The sequence below is a fragment of the Lottia gigantea genome (genome assembly GCF_000327385.1).
Source record: "Lottia gigantea unplaced genomic scaffold LOTGIsca_116, whole genome shotgun sequence".
Taxonomy (NCBI): Eukaryota; Metazoa; Mollusca; class Gastropoda; family Lottiidae; genus Lottia; species Lottia gigantea.
The window spans coordinates 250,657-264,379 of NW_008707145.1; the positions used below are offsets into that span (position 1 = coordinate 250,657).

A 13,723-nucleotide genomic window follows, 5' to 3' on the forward strand; every position below is an offset into this window, starting at 1 on the left:
ACAAGAGCGTATGTCACTCGATGGAATTTTTCTGTCTATTATGTGATCAGTGCAAAATGGCACAGTCAGCCATTTTGGACATCATATGATATCAACATCATGTCTGATTGATTTTAAAATATTAATCACCCGTTAAAATACATTCTGTGTTGGCATGAGCGAGCACACAAGCAAATGTTTTGAGCACTTTTAAAATTCTCCGCGAACAGGTGATACAAACCGCTTGTTCTCAGCTACCCTCAGCATTACTATCTGTATGTCTTGCTCTCTTTTATAGAAGGAGGACCAACTTTGTTATTTGTTGAAATAAGTCCTGTATACACTCTTGTATACATTTAGATGTAAAGTGCAAGGTGTTTTATATTGTGTTCAATGAGTTAACTTGAAGAACAACGAAACTTATTGATTTAGAAAATAGACTTGATTAAATGGCCTGGAAAAACCATATTAAATTCAATATCTCAACTACAAATCATTCAAGCTTACAAAAAATGCTTGTGCTAATATGTTAGATGTCAACTCTTAGAATATTTGCAGGTCTAATATTAGATTTTGGTAATTTGCCATCTTGCTTTATTCCTCTTACTTTTTTTCTGTAATTACACACGAATCAGATGTCAAAATTCATATTGAAAAGTGACAAGGACAGTTGAAATTCACATCCAAAAGATGGAAAAGTTTTGAGTTTTAAAAGTAAACAAAAGAAATTCTTATGCCAGCTGTTTCACAAAAAATGACATTAACTGAAATTCTTAAGAAAATTAATGACATGAAGTGAAATATATTTGAAAAGTAATGACATTAAGTGAAATTCTTAAAATTAAATTAATGACATAACAGATAATAAAACTGCAAAGCTCTTGATTTAATTTAAAGTGACAAGAAGTGAAATAAGACAAAGAGAATTAATAAGTGAAATTTCTTTTAAGAATTATAACATGAAGTGAAATTTCTTTTAAGAATTATAACATGAAGTGAAATTTCTTTTAAGAATTATAACATGAAGTGAAATTTCTTTTAAGAATTATAACATGAGGTGAAATTTCTTTTAAGAATTATAACATGAAGTGAAATTTCTTTTAAGAATTATAACTTGAAGTGAAATTTCTTTTAAGAATTATAACATGAAGTAAAATTTCATTAAGAATTATAACATGAAGTAAAATTTCATTAAGAATTATAACATGAAGTAAAATTTCATTAAGAATTATAACATGAAGTAAAATTTCTTTTAAGAATTATAACATGGAGTAAAATTTCTTTGAGGATTCAATGACATTGAAGTGAAATTACCTTAAGAACGAAGTGAAATTCCTTTGGAAATTAAATGACATTGAAGTGAAATTCCTTTGAGAAATAAATGACATTGAAATGAAATTCCTTTGAGAATTAAATGACATTGAAGTGAAATTCCATGGAGAATTAAAAATCTTAGTTTGGATTTCATGAAGTGGAAATACCCTTGAGAATTGATAGCCTGGAAATGAAAATCCTATGAGAATTAAACTGTCAGTTATTGCTTAATATTGATTTTCACTTCCAACATTATTGAGTATCAATAATAAACAGTTTAAAATGATTGATTATTGATAGTTTAATTATCTTATACATGTATAAGTCTTTATATCAACAAAACACAGCATAATGAACATGGTGATAAGTTGTTATCCTGATTCTTAATATTGATTGATTGTATAACTTGATCATGATGACATTTCAAATACAGAGGATCTTAATATGTGCATACGTAATATGAAATGTGTTGCCAGAGTTAACATTACTCGAGCCTTGGTAAAATTATGTTATTTGAAACAATTTCATGCAATTTACCTTCAATTTACGTGGTGTGTAAATACATGACCTCATTTGCATAGTTATTAACCTGTGCTACAAGTTCATATCGTTTTTATGAACCCGTGGTATGTACCCGAGAACAGAATTGTTGTGTGATAAATTTAATTATGGCTTCATGGCCAGATCCTCTCCACAATGTCAACCTATTATGTAGTGCATCTAATACCTTGACTGCATTAGCCACCATTCTTGTATCATAGGAGTTTGTTGGATTGTACACTAGCAAATTAGGACCCTCAATAAAAAGAGTGTAAACAGTTTAACTGGGTGTGTAAGGGCTGTGATTTGCAGTATTCGCTATCACACTAATGCTAATGATATTAAAGGCTGTTAAAACTGTGTTCTCAATACACTGTTTTTTTTAAAAAACCTCTCTACAATCCCTTTGAAAAAGTTCATAATTTTTATCAAGTATTCTTAGGCCACAATAGAAGAGATATTTCTCCATAAAATGAAGACTATATTTCAATCAGATTAATGAATTATTAGTAATCTATTCTACTAGAAGTTGATAACAATATATCATCTGTATAGATTTTAATTAATTCTTATAGCTATCACTAATAAATAAATTATGATTTATACACAATGTTACCAATATGTGAACTGATAAATCATTAATTATATTGTCAGTTTCCTTTGTCAAATTTTGTTATTAGTTTACAATTACAGATGAGAACTGACGTAGCTCAGCGAATTAGGAGTCTTGTTTTACCTCAATTTACCCTCATTGCCCATGCTGATCATAATGTATGATAGTATTTTTGGCAATTTTACCTAATTGCACACTGCACATTACAGTTAAAATAATGATAAGTTTATGATGGTGTGTTTGATGATAATTTTCCCCTTCATTGCACACTGCTCATTTTAACCATAATATATGATATGGTTATTATGATGTATTTAGCAATTTTCCCTCTTTGCTCATTCTGATCATAATAAAATATGTTTATACTAGTGTATAAAGAGAGAGATTTCAGGCTAGGTACAAATCTGATATCTTACCATTATGCTTGTGCATATTTACACAACTTTAATCTTATTCAATTCATACAAAACATATATTTATTCAGGATATACTAACCCAGAGTAAAGGGACAAATATACTGAAATCCTTGTGACCCCTTCATGTCTTATCCAACAATCTCGTACCCTAGTGTGTTAAGTTTGTTTTGATTTGATTTTAGTCTAAAATACCATTTTTTGCATGTTAGGAGTCTGGAGATTCCAGCAGGGGAGGTAGCTCTGTGAGTCTGAACTACCAGACAAATGAATCCGCTTTTCAACTTTTCTTATATCGTTGGCCTTATATATCCGAAAGTTACTAAGTAACACAGTCGCTTAGAGTGCTGGAAATTTACTGGCATCATTTTCAAAATTTTGTCATGGTGGTCATTGGTTCTTATCTTGGTCAGCATGTAAAGTCTGATGACCTTTAATAAGTCATCTTTCCTCATCATTCCAGTCTATCTATGTAAATAGGAACAGATAATCCTTTCAAGATCAAAGGCAAGGACCAGCTAGAAAGGATCTTAAGTGAAAAATGGATGTAATTCTTTTCTTTCCCTCAGTGTAAATTTTGATGTCATTGCCAATGTTATAAAAAAAAACAGAATGAGTTTAGAGTTTGACTGATGTTGACGTTAATCCATTGATCAACTGATAGCAATACTGTAACATTACTTATACTCCCGCCAAACTTTCAGCCATTACAGATATTCATGTCAAATTTCGACCTCGACAGACGGGAGTGAATGTAAGAATTGATCTGATATTGGATAAAAAAAAAACTTATTTAGCTTCTGTATTGACATTGAGTGTTTATAGTCTCAACATTTCTTTAAGGTGGAATGTAATAAAATACTCTTATTTGCTTTAGGCTATATTTTTTTAATATTTTATGTCTTTTAGAAGGTATTATTATGTTTTTCCTTTTCAAAGCATTAAAATTCTTTTGACACCATACAATAGTGGAAGTAGACCAAGAAGAAGTCCTCGAGTTGCTGTTTTAATCTATTCATAGATAGTGCCAAAATCAACAAAAGTTTTGGTATATGCTTTAAAGGGAAATCTGGACTGCAGAATAAAAACAATTGGCTGCAGAATAAAAACAATGGGCTGTAGAATAAAAACAATGAGCTGTAGAATAAAAACAATCGGCTGCAGAATAAAAACAATGGGCTGCATAATAAAAACAATGAGCTGTAGAATAAAAACAATGAGCTGTGGAATAAAAACAATGGACTGCATAATAAAAACAATGGACTGCACAATAAAAACAATGAGCTGTAGAATAAAAACAATAAACTGCCACTGCAGAACTATAGCAGTGAAATATATCGAAAAAAGGCTCATAAGAAGGAGTGAAAATGGAGATTCATTTGAGGTTATTTGGCAAACCCCAAGACATTTTTCAGCATCATACTAAATTTTGTATATGTCTCATTTTGTATTCTATAATGTCAAAAGTTTTTAACAGAAAATATCTATTTAAATTAGGCTACTTGAGCCATTTTTACTCAAGATTCTTATATTTTATATTAAACATGCAAGGATAGACGTGTAAAAGTTAATAAAGTTCAAAAGATTTAACAAGTAGATCTAATATAAATGATATAACATTAAGTGTTTGTTTTGTAGCATTGGTTCTATATGAGAAAATGTAATTCAAGTTTTCTATTTTGTGCAGTTTAATTTGGTGGGAACGATGTTACTACTTGACTTTTGATTAATAGGTGTAGTTAAAAGTTTAATTTATGTGTTGTAGTACTTGATGAACAAGATAGCTTACCAATTTCAATGAACACAAACCTGTTTGGTTGACGAAAGTTAATATCATGGACTCATTAATATATGTCCATTGTTAACAGTTGATGTAGAATAACATTTAGATTTCAACTTACAAGAAAAGCATTTTAACTCTTAATTCATGTGGTTTCAAATGCTTGATAACTATTAAAGGGATAGGTTCACCACTGGTTTGACCAATCATACCTTAGTCTCAGAAATGGGAAATTTGTTAGCTAAGCTAATCAGTAATAGTGTTCACAGCTCACCGTCGAAATTTGAGCCCTCAATTTCATACGTGACGAGAATTATCCTCGTTTGAAAGTTGAAATTATGACTCATTTTTTCATGAGACTCTGCCATAATAGAAATAAATAGAAAGTAAAATTTCTAGTTTGAGATATATTTGAAGGGATTTTGCCATTTTTTGTGCAGTCCTAGTATTTCTGAAGAATATTTATATACACAAATATTTTCACATGAAAATGGTGAACCATGGCCTTTAAATTTTATTAAGCACAATTCTCACAATAACAAGATAAAACCTTAGGCAAAAAAGGTGGATGAAAGGTTTCAAATTCAAAGAGTTGCACACTTATTTGCCTTTATTTAATATAAAACCCTAGAAAGGTTTCCACCCTTAATGAATGCTTCAAGATGTTATATAGGACTGTGTATTAAAAAAAAGTGCTGGACTTGTTCAACGGGCGTTTAAAAATGGCCCTAGATGTCAGCCAAAATACAAAAATTGACGACCACTCACTAATTGGATAAAAAGTCATCAATCAGGAGGATATAAAATAAACCAATCACCAGCTTCGTTATGTGACAATCCGACATACTGTAAAATATCTGTATTGGGAATATACTCTCTTACAGAGGCACTGGCCAAGATCACAAGAAGAGAATATATTTCTTTTACATCAACAACATTTCTGAAAAGACTGAAATAATACATGCTTATAAATAATGCCCAAAAATTGTTTAAAACACATAATGCTATTGTTTCAGAGAATTAATAGAATGAGGTCCAATTTGCCATGGACAAGTAAACTACTTAGAATTTTGTTTCTTTTGAAAGCAGTAACCAAACATTTAGTGAAAATATTCTGAAATTGATCTTGAAGTTGGAATTAAGAAAAAAACACATGTTTATGACTACAAGACTTTGCTAATGAACATGGTTCTGTAAACCAATTCTGCCATATTTTCTATCAATCAGTTGAATAAGATATATATTAATTTAAAAAAATTCCAAATTATGGCAAAATCGAGAGTAAATGTTGTATAGTAATGTACTCCGCCAAAGAGAAGTACCATCAGGTGTTCCAATAAGCTTAAGCATGGACTGCTTCACATTCTATTTCTGGACATGATCAACTCAAATCAGTTCCCTCAATGACTGTTTTTTTTTTAATCTTTCCAGGCCAAGAAGAAAGATCAACTTCTGAGAGCTCAGAAAGATTTAGAGGAGCAGCTGAAGAAAGAGGAAGATGAACTCTTTGCTAAATTGGACAGTGAGAAGAAAGCTAACTCTCAGAATATTAATGAAGAAATTAGTAAAGAATGGGAACAAAGATTAAAAGATTTAACTGAGAGGTTTGAGAGAGATACAGATAAGAAGAGAAAGAAGCTGAAAGATAGCGAAAAGAAGGTAAGTTATATGGGTACTTTGTGGCCAGAAATTGATTCTGCTGGTGGTCAAGACTCTCAATTCCCTCCATTGTCTCAATGTTATGCTATTACAAAATTTGTGTTATACCTTGACTACAATAGCCACCTTTCTTGTGTCATGGAATGCAGCGATTTGATTGGATTGTACACCAGCGAATACAGCCAGTCAGAGTTCTCGACAGAAGGACTGTAATCATTATCGCTTACATATGTTAAGCTCTTTAAGCTGTTTTCGCTAACCTACAGGTCAAGCTTCAACCTTATAATATTTAAACTCTCTAGCCTAAGAAAAGTAAAATGTAAAACTTGATTCAATTCATTAATATCAATGAGTGCAATATTAATTTGAGTAAACTTTAAGATCAAGGTGGGTCATTGTATAAATTTAGGTTTTGACTTACATTTTGTCCTTTCAAATTCAAATTGGTCAGCAATTAAATATAGTTACACAATAGTAGCTAATACTGATATACTTAATATCTTTCCTTAGTAATAGATAGATAATAGATCTGAATGATATACAAAAAAATTGTCCTATACAGATAGGGTGTGTGACTATTTATGTTTTATTTTATTGCATAGAATGCTATATAGAAGTTTATTGAAATACTTTGGTGTGGCTATTTAATTTACAATGAAAGTGCATTGACCTACTTAATTTACTTTTTAAGACTAAACAGTGCTTTCCTGAGTGCTTTCCTGAGTACTTATTTTAACTTTTTGGTTTACTTACTTACTACTATTTCTGATTTCTGAATTTTTGACTGAAAACATGCTGACAAAAATGTGTTTAGGTAAAATTTGTAATTAATTAATTCTTGTAGGTTCTATTTGATAATCAAATATGATGATTTATGCTTAATAACAATTTTATGGAATAGATTTATCTCAACAACAATATATTATCTAGCAATACAAGTAGTATTTCTATAGTTCTCATAGAATTCTATATTTCTATATCACTCTACAATTGATGTATTGAGCAATATTTTAACAGTGATAATGTTTTGTTCTTGTAATATCTTTACTATCCTCATTATCTTGAAATTGTGAAATGCAGATATCTGGTTATTCATTTGAGTATGAAATTTCTCATTGGTAATTTAGTATGTAATATTTGTTTATCAAATACTATAACACATTTATATGTAAATTGTTTTTGACCAATTATACTTAATCTCAGAAACCATCAGCAATAGTGTTCACAGCTCACTGTCAAAATTTGAGCCTTAAAATCCACATGTGTGTCCAGAATTATCTATGTTTGACTGTTAACATGACAACAAGTCAATTTAAGATACTCTGTGATATATAGAAAATTTATATAGAAATAGTGAGTGAAATTCCTAGTTTGAGATATTTTGAAGGAGTTATGCGATTTTTCGTACTTTTACATATATTTCAGACTCAAATCAACCCCCAAAAACTTGTCCCTTTAACATAACAAGTGAGATTAAAAAAGTGAAAAAAAAAAGAACCCAAACATACAATTCTATGAAATGATATGCAGATATTTCAACAGCACTTCAAGATTGAGAAATGCAAACCGTATAACAATGACAAATTCTAAAACTGTTATCCATGAAAACCAAAAATAAAATTTGAATCACCACTTTTGTACTTCCCTAATCCTATTTGCTGTTGTGATAAGGGTCAGGGAGAGACTTAAAGAAATGTAGAGTTTTGCACAGGTGGCAAATTATTTTGTTTACATTCAGAAGAACCTAACCATATTATGATGTCACTATTTGAATCAACAATAAGCATTGTGGCGGGGGTGAAATTGTTACATCATATAGCAACTTTTTTTATGGAATAAAAGGTAGCGCCAAGTATCGATACACAACATTACGATATGCGTTTCGTGACATATTGTATCACGATACATTGATTCACCCATATATCGTGCCAGCCCTAATACACACATGAAGAAGACGAGTGAGTTCCTTTAAAACAAAATAGGAAGTTAATGATGTACTTATTACAAGCGCAGTAACATAGCACCATTTTGTTTTAGGTTTTGTTAGTCCATTTTCAAGGCATGCCACCTATAATTCAATATGTTAATTTTCATTACAGATGATGACAATTCAGTTTGAAAATGAGAAGAAATCCTTAGAAAATACCATGACATTGAAGAAAGATAAGAAACAGAAGACAATGACCTTGAGATTGAGAGAGAAAGGTCAAAGAGCTACGTCTGAAATGGTGAAGAAACAGAGCACACAGATGTTACAGATGTTGGCTGCTAAACAAGAAGAATTAAAACAAGAAATAGTGAAAGAATTGGAGAAAGAGACAGAAATAGCTGTAAGTTACCATTGTGAAATGTTGATTTTGATCAAGGTTAACTACCTTGACAACTATGTAGCAGAGTGGAAATCAAGTGACTCAAGTTTTGGTTGCTTGTGAATGGTTCCTGTTTTATCACCCCCTCCCCCACCCTTTGAAAGAATAGAAATCACTTCATGAAAGGGCTGTTTTCAAGACTAACCAAAATGGGACAGATGGATCAGAAGAAAAATTCTGAGCTTTCATGAGCTAGTCTGGTGTTAACCTCCTCTTCCCCAAACATTAAACATTTAGCTAATGGAAAATCTTCGATTTTTTTTAGCAAAAAGATCCAGCTCTGTATGCTACATTGGGTAAGAAGAGTGGATTGAATATTGTTGGTGGTTTAATGGATGAAGATCCTATTGAAGCTCTACAAGAAGCTATTGAAGTCCTGCAGAAACCAGCAGTAATAGAACCACCATCCCCTCATCCACCATCATGTCGTAAAAAAGAACTGTTTGATGGTATTAGCATCTTTAATGATATTGATGAACAAGTCATCAAGGTGGGTTTTATGATCTATTTGTTCTATATATGTTATACCTTTTATGGCTTTTGAAAAGTGATTAGGTTTCGAGGAAGGGAGGTATGCTTTTGAATCATGATTTGAATTTGAAATCTACCATCAGATGTAGTTTGGAAATAGAGCTTAAAGAGCCTATTGACACCTCTGTTGGGTCTGAAATCCTCATTATAGAAGTAGTTTTGGAAAAAAAGGGTTAATATGTGTCATATGGCATATTGGTGGGTGGATATTGTGAAATTTTGTATGTTCCACATCTCTTAAATTGCTTTGATATCCTTATTCAATGAGGTTAGTTTTGTTGTAAAGTCCCTAATATGATGCTTTAGTGTAGGCCTTACTGTTTATATATGCATCATTTTTGATTCCAACATGCATCATTTTTGATTCCAACATACTATAAGCAATGATCAATACTAAAAATTTCAGGTGGCTGAAACTGATCAAGAAACACATACAGAACTTATTCAACAATTAACAGAGAATTTAATAACAGATCTAGAGAAAGCAAGGTAAATAACAGATTTTGTTATATTCAAAGTCCATAATTCGCCATTTTCGGGCTAGATTTGGGTCTAGAATATAATTAATTAAATTGTCTTCAGAAGTACTAGACTGCACAAAACCAGCATAATCCCTTCAAATATACCTCAAACTAGTAATTGCACTTTCTATTTCTGTCTTTAGTATATAATATGTCTTTTCAATATCTTATTTAAATAACAGAGCTATATATAGATGGATAACAGTAAAAGATCTAAATGTAATGGATTTTAATGAAGTAGCAGAATCTGATACACCTATGGGATTGTTACGTGGTATTAAGTTTGGTACTGAAACATATCATGTCCTGTTCATGAGGCTTTGCAGGTATGTATCTGAGCTTGACATCAAAATCTGATGCCTCAAATATGGTAGATTGTGTACATTTTTATATCTCTAGTAGACTTCTTAAAGTGAATGAACATAAAATTTCTCAAGAATGGTCAATATGAGTATATATTCATCAGTGAACTTACCTCATAAAGTTACAACAGAATCCTTGTAAGATTGGAAAATTCATAAAACTAAGTAATTATTACTAAGTAATAGTTAATTGCATATTTATGGATAATTACAAAGTTTTTTGGATTTATCGGATTATAAAAGGATCCTGTTATGTTATTTATGACACCAGGTATATCTACCAAGTTTAAAATTCTTAAATTTTATGTTCATTCTAAGACGAAGTATCACTTTAACAAAACATTTTGAATTTGAGTTTTTTGTTTTATATATTAATATGACAAATCACATGCGTCATAGGACTGGGTCACAGTTAGATAAAATCTTTTTGAGAAAACTGTTTCATTAAAGAAGTTTTCCCAATTCTGAGCTGGAGACACCATTCAGAAAACATTGCTTAAGGCTAATGGGAAGTAACTCTTTTCATGTAAGGCTAGCATATGACTGAAAATCTTCCTTATAAAATTACTAAGATTAACCCTTGAGTGCTGAGTGTCAGAAATTAAAACATGACACACCCTTTACTTCAAGTTATATAACTTTCAGCACATGATGTTGATATTAGCTGACATCCCTGGCTAGAGTTGTTTACTATTATATAACGGGTATATAATGTGTGCCGATAGTGCTGCAGCGAGTGTTGAATGGTATAAATTGAAGAGTTTAGAATCATATCATCTATGCCAACTATTGACAGCAGCTTTTCTTTAGCACCTATCACCATGGAAACAACAAAATGTCCCAATGACGATATTTTTATATTTTTAAAAATTATTTTCTAGTTATGCTGGGTTACATTGTGTAGAAATTAAAGGGCATTCTAAAAGTGTTGGTTATGAACCAGGTATGAAGATAACACCAGAAACTTTCCAGAATACTTGGAATGCTGTATTAATAGAAGGTGATTGGAGACTGATTCAGTGTAACTGGGGAGCCAGGTAAGCACTTCAGTATTGTGAAGACTTAAAGAGTTTTGGTAGCTGAAATTATCCAGATGAAATAGTTCACTTGATGTGTGCCACAATTACCTAGATTATGCCATTTCCATTTCAGACATCATTGTATATTTCAGTTTCTATTCAGAAATACATCTTTATACATATCAGTTCTATGTATTCACAAAGAAATCGTTGTATTTTACAAACAAAGATATTGTATATTACAAAGATATCATGGTATATTACAAAGATATCATTGTTTATTACAAAGATATCATTGTATTTTACAAAGTTATCAGTGTATATTACAAAGATATTGTTGTATTTTACAAAGATATCATTGTATATTACAAAGATATCATTGCATATTACAAAGATATCATTGTATATTACAAAGATATTTTTGTATTTTTCAAAGATATTGTTGTATTTTTCAAAGATATCATTGTATATTACAAACAAAGATATCATTGTATATTACAAACAAAGATATCATTGTATATTAGAAAGATATCATTGTATATTAGAAAGATACCATTGTATATATTTAAAGATATCATTGCATATTACAAAGATATTGTATATTACAAAGATATCATTGTGCATTTCACATGTATACTGTATTCAGAAAGAAATTATTTCCCTTATCACAAAAACATTGTATATTTGATATTTCACCTGCTGTATATTCACAAAGACATCATTGTATATTTCAGACATTTGGTAATGAATAAAGACAAAGAGAGAGAAAAAGTTGTGAAACGTAGAGATCAAATCAGATATCAATACGATGAACATTATTTCTTAACAGATCCGGATGAATTTATACAAGAATTCTGGCCACACGATCCAAAATGGCAACTACTAGAATGTCCGTTGGAGCTAGCAGATTTTGAATCTTTACCATTTGTGCGTTCTGTGTTCTTTCATTATGGTATGCAATTTGATCAACATAAAGCTGCTGTTATAGAAACTGGTGAAAAAGGTGGAATCAAAATAGCTTTAAGAATTCCTGAAGAACATGAAAGTGATCTTGTGTTTTTCTATCAACTACGTTTCGCTGATAAAGAACGTAGAAATGACTTAACGTATCGTGGTGCTAATTTAGAGAGGTTTGTCTTTCAAGCTATGGTTGACAACAGCGTGACATTTAGTATTCATGTACCAACAGTGGCCGAGTATTTCTTCGAAGTTTTTGCTAATAAAATTGATGAGACAAATCGCTGTTTAGAAGATAGCAATTCTAATCTGGCACCCTTCCGTTTAAAATGTGCCTGTAAATTTAAAATTACATGTGGAAGCCTGATAGGCAAGATGCATGCTCTTCCAAATTGTGCTGCTGGTGAATGGGGTCCAAAGAAAGCCTACCGCCATTTTGGATTAAAACCAATCTTACCAGCTGACCAGTATGGTGAAGACAAACCAGAACAACTGGAAATCTTAAAAGCAGGAATGTTAACAGTGGAAGATAAATTTCAGATAAGATTCCAGATACCTAGACCTCTACAATTTGTGGCCAAGTTGAGAATGAATCAAGTTGAAGATCAAGTTTTAGAGCCATTCATTCATTTAACAGCAGAGGGTCAGATACTTTCTGTGTCTGCTACTCTGCCTCAACCTGGTCAATATGGCCTTGACCTTTATGCCAGACCTAAGGGATCATCAGAAGGAAATACTCTATCTCATTCTTGTAAATATTTGATTAACTGTATTAAGGTAACATCTCCAGTGGATATTCCAAAGGTCAGTCCAAATTCTGTACCGCGTAATAATTGGGGTCCAACTCAACATTTCTCTGATCTTGGTATTAAGTTAGTGAGCCATAAAGATGCTAAAATTCGTTTAACGGATAGTACACGTTGTAATATAGAAATGTCTGTTCCGGAGAAAGTTTATTTGTCATATCAATTCAATAGAGAACCTGACGATGATTATAGGGAACATGTCACTATGAAACGTGAAGACAACCATGCTAAATTTACGATCAACTTTGTGAAATCTGGCAACTATATGTTGTCCTTATATGGTCGTAAATCTGGCAGCGAAGATAAATCTTTACCCAATATTTATAATTATCTCATACAGTATACTCATCCTGAAACTAATGGCTCTCTTCAAACTAAATCTTCCTCCATCTTTAAGAAATCTATTTTCTCCAAGAAACTTAGTTCTGGAAGTATTGAGAAATTCTCTGATAGATCTTCGGACAAAGGATCTGACAAATCTTAATTAGTCTGACAATCTTTAAATATCTGACAATCTTCAAATATCTGAAATATCTTAATAGATCTGACAAATATTAAAAGATTGTCAAATATATCTGACAGATTAAAGTTATCTGACAAGTCTTAATAGATCTGGCATATTTAAGTTATCTGACATATTTAAGTTATCTGTAAGATTTAAGTTATCTGACAGATTTAAGTTATCTGATAGATTTAAGTTATCTGACAGATTTTGATTCAATTTATCTGACAGATTTAAGTTATCTGACAGATTTAAGTTATCTGTAAGCCTTAAGTCGTCTGACAGATTTAACTTATATGACAGATTTAAGTTATCTGACAGCTTTAACTTATCTGACGTATTTAACTTATCTGACAGA

At 31.2% G+C, this 13,723-nt stretch overlaps 1 protein-coding gene across 1 annotated transcript in view; it reads left to right on the forward strand.

Annotated features, from left to right (window-relative positions):
• LOTGIDRAFT_137570 (hypothetical protein) overlaps positions 1-12,834 on the forward strand; it is a gene marked incomplete at both ends in the record, with an annotated part of 28,719 nt that extends 15,885 nt beyond the window's left edge. Inside the window, 8 exons of the mRNA XM_009047733.1 lie at positions 6,077-6,298; positions 8,398-8,632; positions 9,042-9,157; positions 9,605-9,687; positions 9,902-10,045; positions 10,963-11,118; positions 11,835-12,529; positions 12,569-12,834. Of these exons, the coding sequence (XP_009045981.1) occupies positions 6,077-6,298; positions 8,398-8,632; positions 9,042-9,157; positions 9,605-9,687; positions 9,902-10,045; positions 10,963-11,118; positions 11,835-12,529; positions 12,569-12,834 (1,917 nt within the window). The remainder of the gene's footprint in view (positions 1-6,076; positions 6,299-8,397; positions 8,633-9,041; positions 9,158-9,604; positions 9,688-9,901; positions 10,046-10,962; positions 11,119-11,834; positions 12,530-12,568) is intronic.
• Positions 12,835-13,723: the final 889 nt, after the last annotated feature.